This window comes from Marmota flaviventris, chromosome 7, assembly GCF_047511675.1.
Source record: "Marmota flaviventris isolate mMarFla1 chromosome 7, mMarFla1.hap1, whole genome shotgun sequence".
In the NCBI taxonomy this organism is placed as follows: domain Eukaryota; kingdom Metazoa; phylum Chordata; class Mammalia; order Rodentia; family Sciuridae; genus Marmota; species Marmota flaviventris.
Genome location: NC_092504.1, coordinates 143,569,167 through 143,582,329, shown reverse-complemented (window position 1 = coordinate 143,582,329; position 13,163 = coordinate 143,569,167). Strand labels below are relative to the sequence as shown.

At 50.0% G+C, this 13,163-nt stretch overlaps 1 protein-coding gene across 1 annotated transcript; it reads right to left on the bottom strand.

The window, feature by feature from the left end:
* Window positions 1–9,479: 9,479 nt before the first annotated feature.
* LOC139706466 (sperm motility kinase 2B-like) lies at window positions 9,480–12,209 on the bottom strand. The gene is made up of 2 exons (XM_071614749.1): window positions 9,941–12,209; window positions 9,480–9,775 (listed from the first exon to the last, which is right to left on the bottom strand). Exon 1 carries the CDS (start codon window positions 11,617–11,619, stop codon window positions 9,958–9,960), a length of 1,662 nt encoding a protein of 553 aa, XP_071470850.1. The 5' UTR covers window positions 11,620–12,209; the 3' UTR covers window positions 9,480–9,775; window positions 9,941–9,957.
* Between the last annotated feature and the right edge of the window lie 954 nt (window positions 12,210–13,163).

Sequence of the window (13,163 nt, the reverse complement as noted above, 5' to 3'; positions counted from 1 at the left end):
TGGCTGGGCACACAATCACGAGCCACCACACAGCTTGTAGATTCAAACAGCAACTCTTTATTCCCGAACTCACACCAGCCGTCTACAAACACGTTCTGGGGAAATCCACGTTTTCTGCCCAAATCCACGTTCTCTCCCAAATCCCCCTCCACTGGGCTTCTATCTCCAAAATATACTGTCTGAATCCCGTGAGAACTCAAGGGGAACTCAGGCAGCAGGATACGCCCTATTCCCAGGAGGAAATAATCTTAAACCTTAAACCTGGAACCTAAACTGGGAACGCCCTAAACACGATTATCTTAAAACCGGGAACACCCTAATCTGCCTTGGTCCTTGAGCAAGGTCACCTACATTCAATGTCGCTGCAACATGTCAGCAACATGGGGTACGCTGGCAAGGAAATTGTCATACCTACTTGGCTAATGGCTCCCAGCATCTCCCCCCTTCTGATTAATTAAACAACAAGCAATGTGGCTTAAGGACCGTGCCTGGTAGGTTGTCCAATTCAACATATGGTTCTTACCCGTCATCGGAAAACTGACCTTTAGGCGTCAGCCTCCTGTCTTAGGTTGATACCACTGCAATTGAATCATACCCGTCACTGACTACCGGTCCAGCATACAGCCATACTTGTGGATAGGTCTATGCACCAGTGGGGGGTGAGGTTCTTTGCCTCACCTCTGTTGGCCCCCAAATTTGGCCTTGGTGCCAGTGGGGGAGTGAGGTTGTGGCTTATGGACCGTGCCTGGTAGGTTGTCCAATTCAACATATGGTTCTTACCCGTCATCGGAAAACTGACCTTTAGGCGTCAGCCTCCTGTCTTAGGTTGATACCACTGTAATTGGATCATACCCGTCACTGACTACCGGTCCAGCATAAGCCATTGGCCCCCAAATTTTAGACCATCACTAGCAGAAGGGAGGAGGATACAGAAATGCCACGACACCAAGCCAATTGACGGCTCCTTGGGAAAAAATTGCATCACTGGTGACACCATCAGCAAAGATATGTCAGCACTACCACAATTAACATGGGGTGCGCTGGCAAGGAAATAAAAATTGCATCACTAGTGACACCATCAGCAAAGATATGCCAGCATTACCACAATTCGCTGCACCAAACGATAGTTACATAGTCCAGGCAAGTTCTGCAAGCAGTTCAAAGCAGAGGAATCTATCAATATGTCCATTTCCTCCCAAAATCCGTTTCCTCCCAAAGTAAGTTGACTCTTTGATTGAGCATTACTTGTTGAGTTCTTCACCGGCACTGGGATGGAGATAGGAATTCTGGCAATGATGCTAAAGAGACATTATCCTGAAAAGAATTATTAAATATAATGAAAAGGAAAGGTGAAAGTAAACAAACAGATCTGTTAACCTACTTTAAAAACAATCCTTAACAGCCTTTTACCTAATTTAAACTAGTAAACAAACAGATCTGTTAACCACCTTTAAAAACAATCCTTAACAGCTGTTTACCTAATTTAAATTAAACCATTTAAATCACGTGAATAAAAATAATAATAATTCGGATCCATTTTTTCATGAGCGCTCCTCATATAAGAAATATGGACATACGCACATACAGACATACAACACAAAACACAAGAGTGTACACAAACGTACAACACATAAGAAAATAGTAAAGGCCTTGTAGCTTTACCTGGGTGAAATCTCCATTGCAATGTTTAAAAACTCCACAGTCAAAAAATAAAACTGATCAGAAAAACATTAACCTAGGTTTGTATGAGCTCAAAAAATAAAAATAGAACCTTATGATGTGGAAAAATGCAATAATAAAATAGCTATTGAAAAAAGCATCCTGGTTAATCACTGTCGCAGATGTAAGAATGGCCAAGCTGGAGTTCTGGATATCAGCTGTTATGGATTTGAGTCAAATCATCTTCTTTTCGATCTGTAGAGACTGTTTTAGTTAATCTTTCTGGAATCCAAATGGGCTGCTGTTCTCCCTGTGGAAAAACACAAACAGACCCCCGACTCCAGACAATCACTGGGTCAGGACCTTTCCATTGTCCTGTTAGAATATCTTTCCAAAGTACTTTAGGCTTATGTACATTTTTTGGATACATATGCCTTTCCGCAGCACTAAGTCCTGATGAATCCAAATTTAAAAAGTTTAGAGTAAAAAGCGTTATTTTAAGTTTATCTTTGGGGGATATATACCCCTTTCCAATTCCCTCTTTTTGCTTTAATAAGTATGTTTTAATAGTTTGATGAGCTCTTTCAACTATGCCTTGTCCCTGTGGATTGTATGGGATTCCTGTTATATGAGTAATACCAAATGATGAGCAAAATTGTTTAAAAGAGGTAGAGGTATAGCCAGGACCATTATCGGTTTTTAACTGTTTAGGAACGCCCACAGTGGCAAAATTTTGTAAGCAATGAGCTATAACATCTTTAGTTTTTTCTCCGGCATGAAGGGAGCCCATCAAAAATCCAGAAGAAGTATCGACTGTAACGTGTAAATATTTTAATTTTCCAAATTCTGGCAAGTGTGTGACGTCCATCTGCCAAATATGGTTAGGTATCAGTCCTCTAGGATTGACTCCAAGATTAACTTGTGGTAAAAATGTCACACAATTTTGACATTGTTTTATTATATGTCTGGCTTGTTCCTTAGTTATTTTAAAACGCTTTTGTAAAGTATTAGCATTAACATGAAACCTTTTATGAAAATTTGTAGCTTCTTCAAATGTAGAGAAAATATGTATGTCATGTGTAGTTTTATCTGCTAAATCATTGCCTAAAATAAGGGCTCCAGGCAATCCTGTATGTGCCCTAATATGTCCTATGAAGAATGGATCTTTTCTGTCCCAGATTAGACTTTGTATAGTGGAAAACAAAGAGAAAACAGTAGAAGGGGAAATCCTACCAGCATCTTCAAGAGATACTATAGCATTAACTACATACTGACTATCAGAAAATAAATGAAATACAGAATCTTTAAACATCAAAAAAGCTTGTAAAACTGCATTAAGCTCTACCTTTTGAGCTGATTGTTTGGGTACTAAAAATGTAAAAGTTCGATCTGGGGTAACTACTGCTGCTGTACCATTATTAGACCCATCAGTGAATATATTTGGAGCATTCATGATAGGTGTTTTTCTTGTCATTTTAGGAAAAACTACAGGATGCTTAGACCAAAAAGACAACAAAGGATTAGATGGTAAATGATTATCAAATGAAACATTAGATTTACACATGATTATTGCCCAAGTATTTAACTCATTAGCTAACTCATCAATTTGATCCATAGTATATGGAGTAATAATTTTATTGGGAGAAATTCCAAACACTCCCTTCGCTGCTTTTATTCCTTTGAGTATTAATTGTCCTACAGCCTCAGGATACCTAGTAAGAATAGTGTTAGGAGAATAAGATAAATGTATCCATAATAATGGACCTTCTTGCCAAAATACTCCTGTAGGAATATTTTTTGTTGGTAGTACAATAAATAATAAAGGCAAACTTATATCAATTCTATCCAAATGCATATTTTCCATATATGTTTCAATAATTTTTAATGCCTTTCTTGCTTTAGGAGTTAACATGCGGGGTGAATTTGGATCTGATGGACCTTTTAGAATATCAAATAAAGGTCCCAACTCTCCTGTTGGTATACCTAGATAAGGCCTTATCCAATTTATGTCTCCCAATAACTTTTGAAAGTCGTTAAGTGATTTGAGTTGATCTACTCGTATTTGAATTTTTGGTGGACGGACCATGGTTGAGGATAATAGAACTCCTAAATAATTAATTGGAAAATTTAATTGTACTTTATCTATTGCTATCTCTAGATTATAATTTTTTAATAAGTTTGTAAGTGTGGCATAACATTCCAGCAATATGTTTTTATCTTTATGTGCCAATAATACATCATCCATATAGTGAAATATTTGTAGTTCAGGATTTTGATTTCTAAGTGGCTGGATTGCTTTGTTAACATATATTTGGCACATAGTTGGACTGTTAGCCATCCCTTGAGGGAGTACTTTCCATTCATATCTCTGATCAGGACCTTCATGATTTAATGCAGGGATAGTAAATGCAAAACGTGGACTATCCTCGGGATGAATTGGAATTGAAAAAAAACAATCTTTAATATCTATAGCTAAAACATGCCAGGTTTTTGGCAAAGCAGACAATTGAGGAATCCCTGATTGAGCAGGTCCCATAATAACCATCTCATTATTAATGGCTCTTAAATCTTGCAATAATCTCCATTTACCAGATTTCTTTTTGATGACAAAAATGGGAGTATTATGGGGGGATATGGAAGGTTGTATATGTCCTTCCGCTAATTGTTGTTTGACCAGATCATGGGCTACTTGTGTCTTTTCTTTAGTCAGGGGCCACTGAGAAACCCACACTGGTCTTTCTGATTTCCAAGTAATTTTGATTGTCTCAGTGGCCCTTTCTGAAAATCCAACCCATGTCTGTCTGTTCCTTGATCTATTTGTACTGGTGCTGCTATACCTTGCCCTTGTTTTCCTAATCTTTTTTCTTTCCTAAAGCCTTGTCTAGCCCTAGTAGTGGGCGCATTAGGATTGATGTTATTTGTTAACGTCAAACCTAATTGATCTAGGACATCTCGTCCCCATAAATTTATAGGAAGATGATCCAATACATATGGCTGTATAGTTCCTTCACATCCTTCAGGATCCTTCCAATCTAATATCATAGAACTTCTATGGGAATTAGTCACCACTCCTAGGCCTCGAAGCGTTTGAGTGGCTTGTTGTAATGGCCAATGTTTTGGCCATTCTTGACGAGATATGATGCTAAGGTCAGCTCCTGTGTCCAGTAGCCCATTAAACTCATGACCTTGAATATTTAGTTTTAGCATTGGGCGAGAATCTAAATTTAAAGACAACATAGCCCAATCTACACCTGTGGAGCCTAATCCCCTGGAACCTCTTTCTACACTATGACTAGGAAATTTATTATGTAGGCTGGGTATTATTAACAACTGTGCTATTCTATCTCCAGGTGAAATTACTGATATACCTCTTGGAGAACTAGCTATAATTTTTATTTCACCACATAATCGGGATCAATTACCCCAGGACTTATCATAAGTCCTTTTAATGTAGATGAACTACGTCCCAGTAATAAGCCTACTGTTCCTTGGGGAAGAGGTCCTTTTACTCCTGTGGGAATGATTTGAACTCCCATCTCTGGAGTTAATACTGCTCTGGCAGAGGCGCAGATGTCCAACCCTGCGCTCCCTCGGGTTTGTCTGATGAGGGATTTAATGGACAATGTGTCCTGGGCACTACCCTGATGGTGTTGCTGGGATCCTCCACTGCCCCGTATATTTGTGGTTGTGGGCCCCGGAGCATTGGGCCCCCCTGTCCGTTTTTTGGCAATGGAGCCTGATGCCTTTCTCCACGATATCTTGGATAAATACCTGGTCTTTGTCCGTTTTTTGATAATGGAGTACCTTCTATGGTGGTTTGAGAACGGCATTCATTAGCCCAATGTCTCCCTCTACGGCATCGTGGGCAAATACCCGGTATTCTATTCCTTTGATACCTACTTTTGTTAAACCCTCCTCCTATGGGGCAATTCCTTTTAAAATGTCCTGTTTGTTCACAATCATAGCATGTTTTTGGCCTGGCATCTAAAGCCTGTTGTACTGCAGCTGCCAAGACTTGCCCTTGTTCATTAATATCTCTACATAATTTAATATATGTGTTTAAATCTTCATGTCTCCATGGTCTAATAACCTCTCTGCAGCAACGATTTGCTTGGTCATAAGCCAGTTGTTTTATTAATGGCATTGCTTGTTCTGTATCCCCAAAAGTTTTGGCAGCCGTTTGAATTAGCCTATCTACAAAGTCAGCGTAAGGTTCATTAGCTCTCTGTATTACCTTAGATAGCTGACCTTGTAAATCTCCATGTCCTTGTAAAGTCTTCCATGCCCTAACTGCGTCTGCAGCAATTTGTGCATATATAGCAGGATCATATTCAATTTGTTGCCGTTGACCCTCATAAGGTCCTTTTCCTAACAACATATCTAGATTTCTTTGAGGGTAACCGGCTGCTGCATTTCGCCTAGCTGTCTCCGTGCAAAATTCCTCATTGGCAACCTTCCATAACAAATATTGTCCTCCATTTAGTACAGATTTACACATGCTAGCCCAATCTGCTGGCGTCATGTCCAAGTTAGTAATGGACTCAACCATGCTTACCGTGAAGGGAGCTTGGGGACCATAGGTTGTTACAGCCTCCTTTAACTGCTTCACTGTTTTAAAATCTAATGCACGGTGAATTCGCTGCCCTCCTGCCTGTTCAAGTACAGGGCATGCTAATCTTTGAGGTCCTGTCTCAGGATCCCATTTATCAACTACGGGGTTTGAGGGCCACATAGCTGTCTCCATCCGTGGGGCTGTTGGTTGAATTACGCCCTCTTGTGATAAAACGGAGTTACTAACAGCCTCCTGTTGTGGCCTTTTTCCTAACAACCCCTTTTCCTTTAAATTTTCTTCCTCTGTCTGACTAGCTCGAGAGACCTTCTCTTTTGCTTGATCTAAAATGTCTTTCTCCATGGTCTGAACCTCTAACAATTTACTTAACATCTTTTCGGTTTGTTTTTTACTTATTTCTAATCTACTATAAAGATAACGCAACCCAATAAGATAGCACAAAACAAAGCCGAAACTGAATGAAACAAAAACGGAATAAAAAATCATTGTATCAATTTTCTCTTCCTCAGGGCCGACAAACTTCAAACCTTTAGTCAACCATTTTTTCCAGTTTGCCTGAGAAATTTCTAGGGATAGGCAGCTTGAAACAAAAACAAGATAAATCAAAACAATAACACATTGTTTTTTGAATTGGTCACCCATTCTTTCGCTCTTCCTCAGGTGCGAGCAATTTCACTTACCTCCAAGCTTCAGAAGTTCCCCGTACGAGCCGCGAAATGCCACAGTCTGGCTGGGCACAAATGCCACAGTCTGGCTGGGCACAAATGCCGCAGTCTGGCTGGGCACACAATCACGAGCCACCACACAGCTTGTAGATTCAAACAGCAACTCTTTATTCCCGAACTCACACCAGCCGTCTACAAACACGTTCTGGGGAAATCCACGTTTTCTGCCCAAATCCACGTTCTCTCCCAAATCCCCCTCCACTGGGCTTCTATCTCCAAAATATACTGTCTGAATCCCGTCAGAACTCAAGGGGAACTCAGGCAGCAGGATATGCCCTATTCCCAGGAGGAAATAATCTTAAACCTTAAACCTGGAACCTAAACTGGGAACGCCCTAAACACGATTATCTTAAAACCGGGAACACCCTAATCTGCCTTGGTCCTTGAGCAAGGTCACCTACATTCAATGTCGCTGCAACATGTCAGCAACATGGGGTACGCTGGCAAGGAAACTGTCATACCTACTTGGCTAATGGCTCCCAGCACTATTCCTTGCCACAAGGACATGGAAACAGAGGGAGCCCCCCTATGGGGAAAGTTCAGCTGGGACATCCTGGGGTGGGAGGGTTCTTGGCCTTGGACGGCCACCTGCCCAGGTACGAGTCACGTGCTGGTGCATGCTGTCCTTCAGATCTGAAATGTTCCCAAAGGCCCATGTGGTTAAGGTGTCCTCAGTCTTGTGCCACTGGGAGGGGAACACTTGGGAGACAGGGCCTGACGCTAGCAGGAGAGATGGAGGAAGGCAGGCTCCCCAGGGCAGGCATACCCTGTCCCTTCCGACTCTCTCCTTGTTCCCCAGATACCATGAGGTGAGCAGCTCACTCCAACGTGCTCCTGCCTGCCACAAAAACTGGACCACCAAAGGTCCCAGCCCTGGGGCCAACCACCGAGGACTGAAACCTCTGGAACCACGAGCCCAAAGAGACCTCTACTCCCTACATATGTAGGGTCACAGTCACACTGATCCACCCAGCGCCCAGGGAGAAGATGACCATGCTGCCGGAGACCAGAGGGTGCGCACAGCTCCACCCCTAGCCCTCGCCACCAGAGGCCGTGCTGCATGGGATTCGCCCATCGGAAAACTCACAGTGGGTACTTCATCACTCTGTCTTGAGCTGAAATTCACAGGCCAGAAGGTGTCTTTCACTCAATTTGCAAGCAAATGGCTAGTGGAAATTCATCCCAAACACTGAACACCACCGAGGCGCTCAGGCAGGAGGACAAGACAGGTCGGAGAAGGACAAGTACAAGATTCAGAACAAGATTCACAAAGGATGCAGGAAGGGTCGGGATGGAGGGCTATGCACATTTTACAGCTCCTTAAAAATCTACTACGACATAACCTCCAGAACAGAGCTGTGCGCACGGATCCACACAGTAGAGGGCCATGCACTCCATGCCTGTGCCATCACCAAGGTGACGTTGTGGGGAAACAGGTCTGTGGGCCACATGGAAACCCAGGAAAAGGAGAGGAACTCTTCTGTTCCCCACCAGTCAAGCCCCTGGGACATTGCCTCTGGTGTGGGAATTCAAAAGCACCTCGTGCATGTCCACCTGGTGAGGACTCGGACCACGTACTAAAGTCCAGGAGGTGGAGCTGCAGTGAGACCAGCACTTCTCCACACCCTGATGGAGGAAGGTACACAGCACCACTTCTCTGGAGCACCCTTTTGTCATGGATATTAAGGCCATGAAAAGTGTATGTGGCTTTCACCCACTAGTTGTGCCTCTGGGGAGGTAAAACAAGATAATCGGAGATGCCCACAGACAGGCTGGACCACGGGTTCCTTGCACCCCTGCTTACAAGGGCCCCAGTAGAAAGCAACTTGAATGCCCAGGGAAGGGGAACAGTCTGCCACAAATCTCAGGCTGCATCAGGGCACCTGCGGGAAGGAGTCCAGGTGCTGAAAACCATGGAGCCCTCTGCTGAGGCCTAGCAGGCTTCCCAGGACCAGGGGCTCCCCAGGACCCTCTCCCAGCCTCTCTGCCCAGCATCTCCTGCTCAGGGAGCCAGGGCTGTCCACAGGGCAGTGCTCCCCACGCTCTGCCTGCTCCTGAGCCAGCTGCTCCCTCTGGCTCTCCTGCAGGGGCTGCATTCCAGCCCCTGCTCTGGGCCACCCCTCCTACCTGCCCCACCCTCCTCCACCCCCTGCACCCAGCCTTTCCTCCTCCTCCCTGGCCACCCGCCCTCTGCCCTCCTTCCTTTGTCCCCCCGGGGCCTGCGACATGGTGCCTCCTCGTGCCACTCTGGGTGTCCCCCCAGGGTGGGCTTGGGCTTGTGGCTCCTCTGTCCAGGGTTCCCTTCTGAAAGTGGTGACCGGGCACCATCAGTGTCAGGCCAGGCACAAGGTCTGCCTTTCTGCCCCCCACCCAGCCTCCTCCCCTGGGACCACTCTGGGTCACGTGTTGCCCTTGGGGACCTCCGGAGGGCTCCCTGTCACTGCTCCCTTACACCATCCCCACTGTGACACCACCACCCACTCTCCCACTGTTGCCAGGAGGCGGCCAAGGAACGCAACAGCTGATCCCCACGGAGCACCCAATTTATTCCAAGATCCGTGGGACACGCAAATGGATGAAGAGCTTATTGGGAAGCATCTCTGCCCCAGAGGGTGGGAGAGAGAGCAGAGGAGAGCAGGGCGGGGCACGTGTCCAAGGAGAAGTCCCTGAGGTGGGATCCGGGTGGGGCGCAGGGGCCCACTGGTGTCCGGGTGTCTTCGGGTGTCCTCCTGCCTGAGGGGTCCGGGAGGCAGCGGCCAGGGCAGGTTGCACTTCTCGCTCCAGCAGCTGGCCCTCATGAGGTAGAACCCGGGCCACCTGTCTGTGGCCAATGAGAGGGGCTAGGAGTCAGAGTCGCCCACCCTGTGGTGCCCAGGTGGACCTAACCCTGGTGGCACCCCCCAAGGGCAGAGGGTGTCCATTCATCCTTTGGAGATGACACTCATCAAGGCACACGTGAGACCCAAGGCAGCACCGCTCCACCTACTTGGCTCCGTGGGCGTCTCAGCTGGGCGCTGGCCAGGGAGCCACTCTGTTTTTGAAGAATCTTCTGAGGGCCTGACCTCTGGTGGGGGCAGGTCCCGGGGGGTCCCTGGGTGCTGGTGCTGGTGGTGGCGCGGGCCCTCCAGCTGCAGGAGCCACTCTGTTGGAGCGTCCGGAGCCAGTCCTGGGGGCCTGAACGCAGCAGCACAGCCTCGCCAGACAGGTGGCCATCCTCCGGACCACTTCCCTCCATCCCCTGGCGGTGTCACGGGTCAGGCCAGGGGTCCTGGAGCCAGCAGGGGGTTGCGCGGTGGAGGAGGAGCTGGGATCCGGTGCCAGGGCTTGGGAGGACCCGGGCAGAGGGGCCGTGGGGCCGGGAGCAGGGGCACTGGCCGACAGGCTGCACAGCATGATGGCGGGCAGGCTGGCTCTCCTGCTGCCCACCTGCCCTGAAGGCTTGAGCTCCTCAGGCTGCTGCTGCTGCTGCTGCTGCTGCTGCTGCTGCTCACAGGCCGAGAGGGGCCAGGAGCGCATGGCCGGCCTGCTGACGCCCCACCTTGGGCCCAGAGTCAAGCTGGAGGGGATGGACAGGGACGGGCAAGGCCCCACCTGTGGCCGCCCAGGCATCTGCAGCCGCACCTGGCAGCCCGCCCCCCGGGTTTTCTGGTGGCCCAGCAGGAGGTAGGTGGCCATGGCCTGGTTGAACTGGCGCGTCGCCACCGACACCCAGGTCTCCTGCAGCCCGTAGCCCAGGTCCAGCATGGCCAGCAGGATGGAGGTGTCCGGGCGCTTGGGGAGCAGCTCGGCGGGAGGACTCGGGCAGCGTTCCCCATCCTGGCTCAGCCACGGGTGCCCCAGGATCTGCTGGAGCGTGGGCCTGTGCGCGGGCTCCAGGGTCAGCATCCAGGACACCAGGCTCTGCGCCTCGTCGGACAGGTGGAACGGGAGGTGGTACCTGGCCTGCAGCACCTGCTCCTTGGCCTCCGCATAGCTGGCCCCGGTGAACGGGACGCTGCCCGTGAGCATGAGGATCAGGAGGACACCCAGGCTCCAGACGTCCACCGCGGGGCCGTCGTAGGGCTCTCGCCGGTGCAGCTCCGGGGCCCAGTAGGCCACGGTGCCGCAGAGCAGGCCCAGCTTCTCTCCGGCCCTGAACCTGCAGGCCAGGCCGAAGTCGCACAGCTTGGCGCGGCCCGCGGCATCCAGCAGCACGTTGTCCGCCTTCACGTCCCGGTGCGCGATGCCCTGCGCGTGGCAGTAGCCCACGGCGCTGGCCACCTGCCCGAACAGCATGCGGGCCTCGTCCTCCCACAGGCCCACGACCTCCGGGATGTGCTGGCCCAGCTGGCCCCCAGCCATGTCCTCCATCACCACGTAGGCAGTGCCGGGGGTCTCCACGATCTCCAGCAGCTGCACCACGTGCGGGTGCTCCAAGCCCTTCATGATGTCCAGCTCCGACAAGACCCAGGACAAGGTGGCCCCCGCCCCCTTCCGCAGGACTTTCACGGCCACCTTCGTCCCCGTCAGGATGTGTCGGGCCAGGAAGACCTTGGCAAAGCTGCCCTGCCCGACGACCCCCAGGGGCTCATAGCGGCCCGTGAGGGCTTCCTCCAAGGAGGAGCTGGCCGCGAGGTCCCGACACACCCTCCGCACCACACTACGCTCACTGCTCTCTCTAGACATCCTCCGCCCCACGCCCACTAAGCCCGCTAGCTAAAAACAAACACAACAAACAAAGCAAAGAACACAAGCAAAACTAACACAACAAAGCCCAACAGAAAGCCCCAAATCAAAGAACCAACCCGAGACCGCAACCAGAACCACCAAACCACCAACCACCAAACGCGCTAACTATGGGAGTCCCACAGGTCACTGCCTAGAGCTTCCTGTGCTTGTGGACAAGGTGCCAGCCTCGTCCCGGCCTTATATCCCCGCTGGCTCAAGGGCCTCACAATGCTGGCCCCTGTGAGGTCACAGCCAGGAGTGGCCCACTCACACCTGGCTGTGGCCCACGGTGGCATCTCCCACTCGGGCCTCCGGGACCTTGGCCACCTTCCTGGTCAGAACAAGGAGGGTCTGTGGAACCTGGGTGCTCCCGTGTGTTCGGGACCCCGACCTCTCCTTGCTGAGAAAGGAGGAGCTGGACCAGGCCCCGGGGCCCGTGCCTCGCCAGTACACAACTCTGTCGTGGCTTTCGCCCCGTGAAGACCCCACCCCAGGTCCTCTGGAGCCATTCAGCGCCCGTCTCCTCCAACTCCGACAGACTGGTGTCCAGAGCGTGGTAGCAGTCCCCTCACGCCAGGACGCCGGTGCAAGATGCTCCAACCCCTGAGCCCCAGGACCACGTTCCCGACCTCTGTGGGGTGTGGGGGCCACAGCAGGCGCCTGCCTCATCACTGCCCCACAAGGTCCTATCCGGTCACTCGCCAGAACCCTGCCTGCAGCCCACAGGAGTGAGTGTGAGTCATCTTCCAGGGATGAAGGCCGAACCTGCCAGCCAAGAACCCTAAGGCCAGTAGGTGCCCTTCCTGGGGTGCAGAGAGACAGAGACGTCCCTGATGCCTGGGGCCCTTCCCACTGCCCTGTCCATAGAGCCTTAGCTGGCTGTTTGGGAACCTCACAGACTGACCGCTCCCCCCTCTTAGACCTGAGGCATCCACGTGTCAGGCACTAGGAGGCCGGGTGTCCAGGGAGGTCTCGCTCTCTCCTTCCAGCGAGGGACTTTGTTGCCGTGTCCCACACCACATGGCTGAAAGGCCGAGGACTGGGCTCCTTCAGTCCCTTTCCCTGCTCTCCTCCCTTCTATCCTCCTTGGTCATAGTCATGGAGACCCCAAGGTCATGCATGTGAGGCCAGCGCTTAACTCCTGAGCCACTTTCCCAGCCCTTTCTAGTGTCTTTGAGGAAGGATCTCACACACTTGCCTAGGCAGGTCTTGAACTGGCAATGCCCCTGCTCGGCCTCCCCAACCCACAAGTAGAAAGGCAGTCACCACCTTGCCCACCGTGACATGTCTGTGTCTGTGTCTGTCTCTTTGTGTTTCTCTCTCTGTGTGTGTGTGTGTGTGTGTGTGCATGAGCACACCTGAGACCAAACGCGACCATGTGTGGTGCAGAGGGTAGAACCAGGGCCTAGTTGCTGGCCAGAGGAGGTCCAGCCCTGAGGCCCACATCCCCTTGGGAAGCCAGGGCCCCAGGGCCTCACCCTCCTGAAGGACCACAACACCAC

Excerpts from the sequence above, each read along its gene's own strand:
- LOC139706466 (XM_071614749.1), bottom strand. The coding sequence starts at position 11,619 with ATGTCTAGAGAGAGCAGTGAGCGTAGTGTGGTGCGGAGGGTGTGTCGG.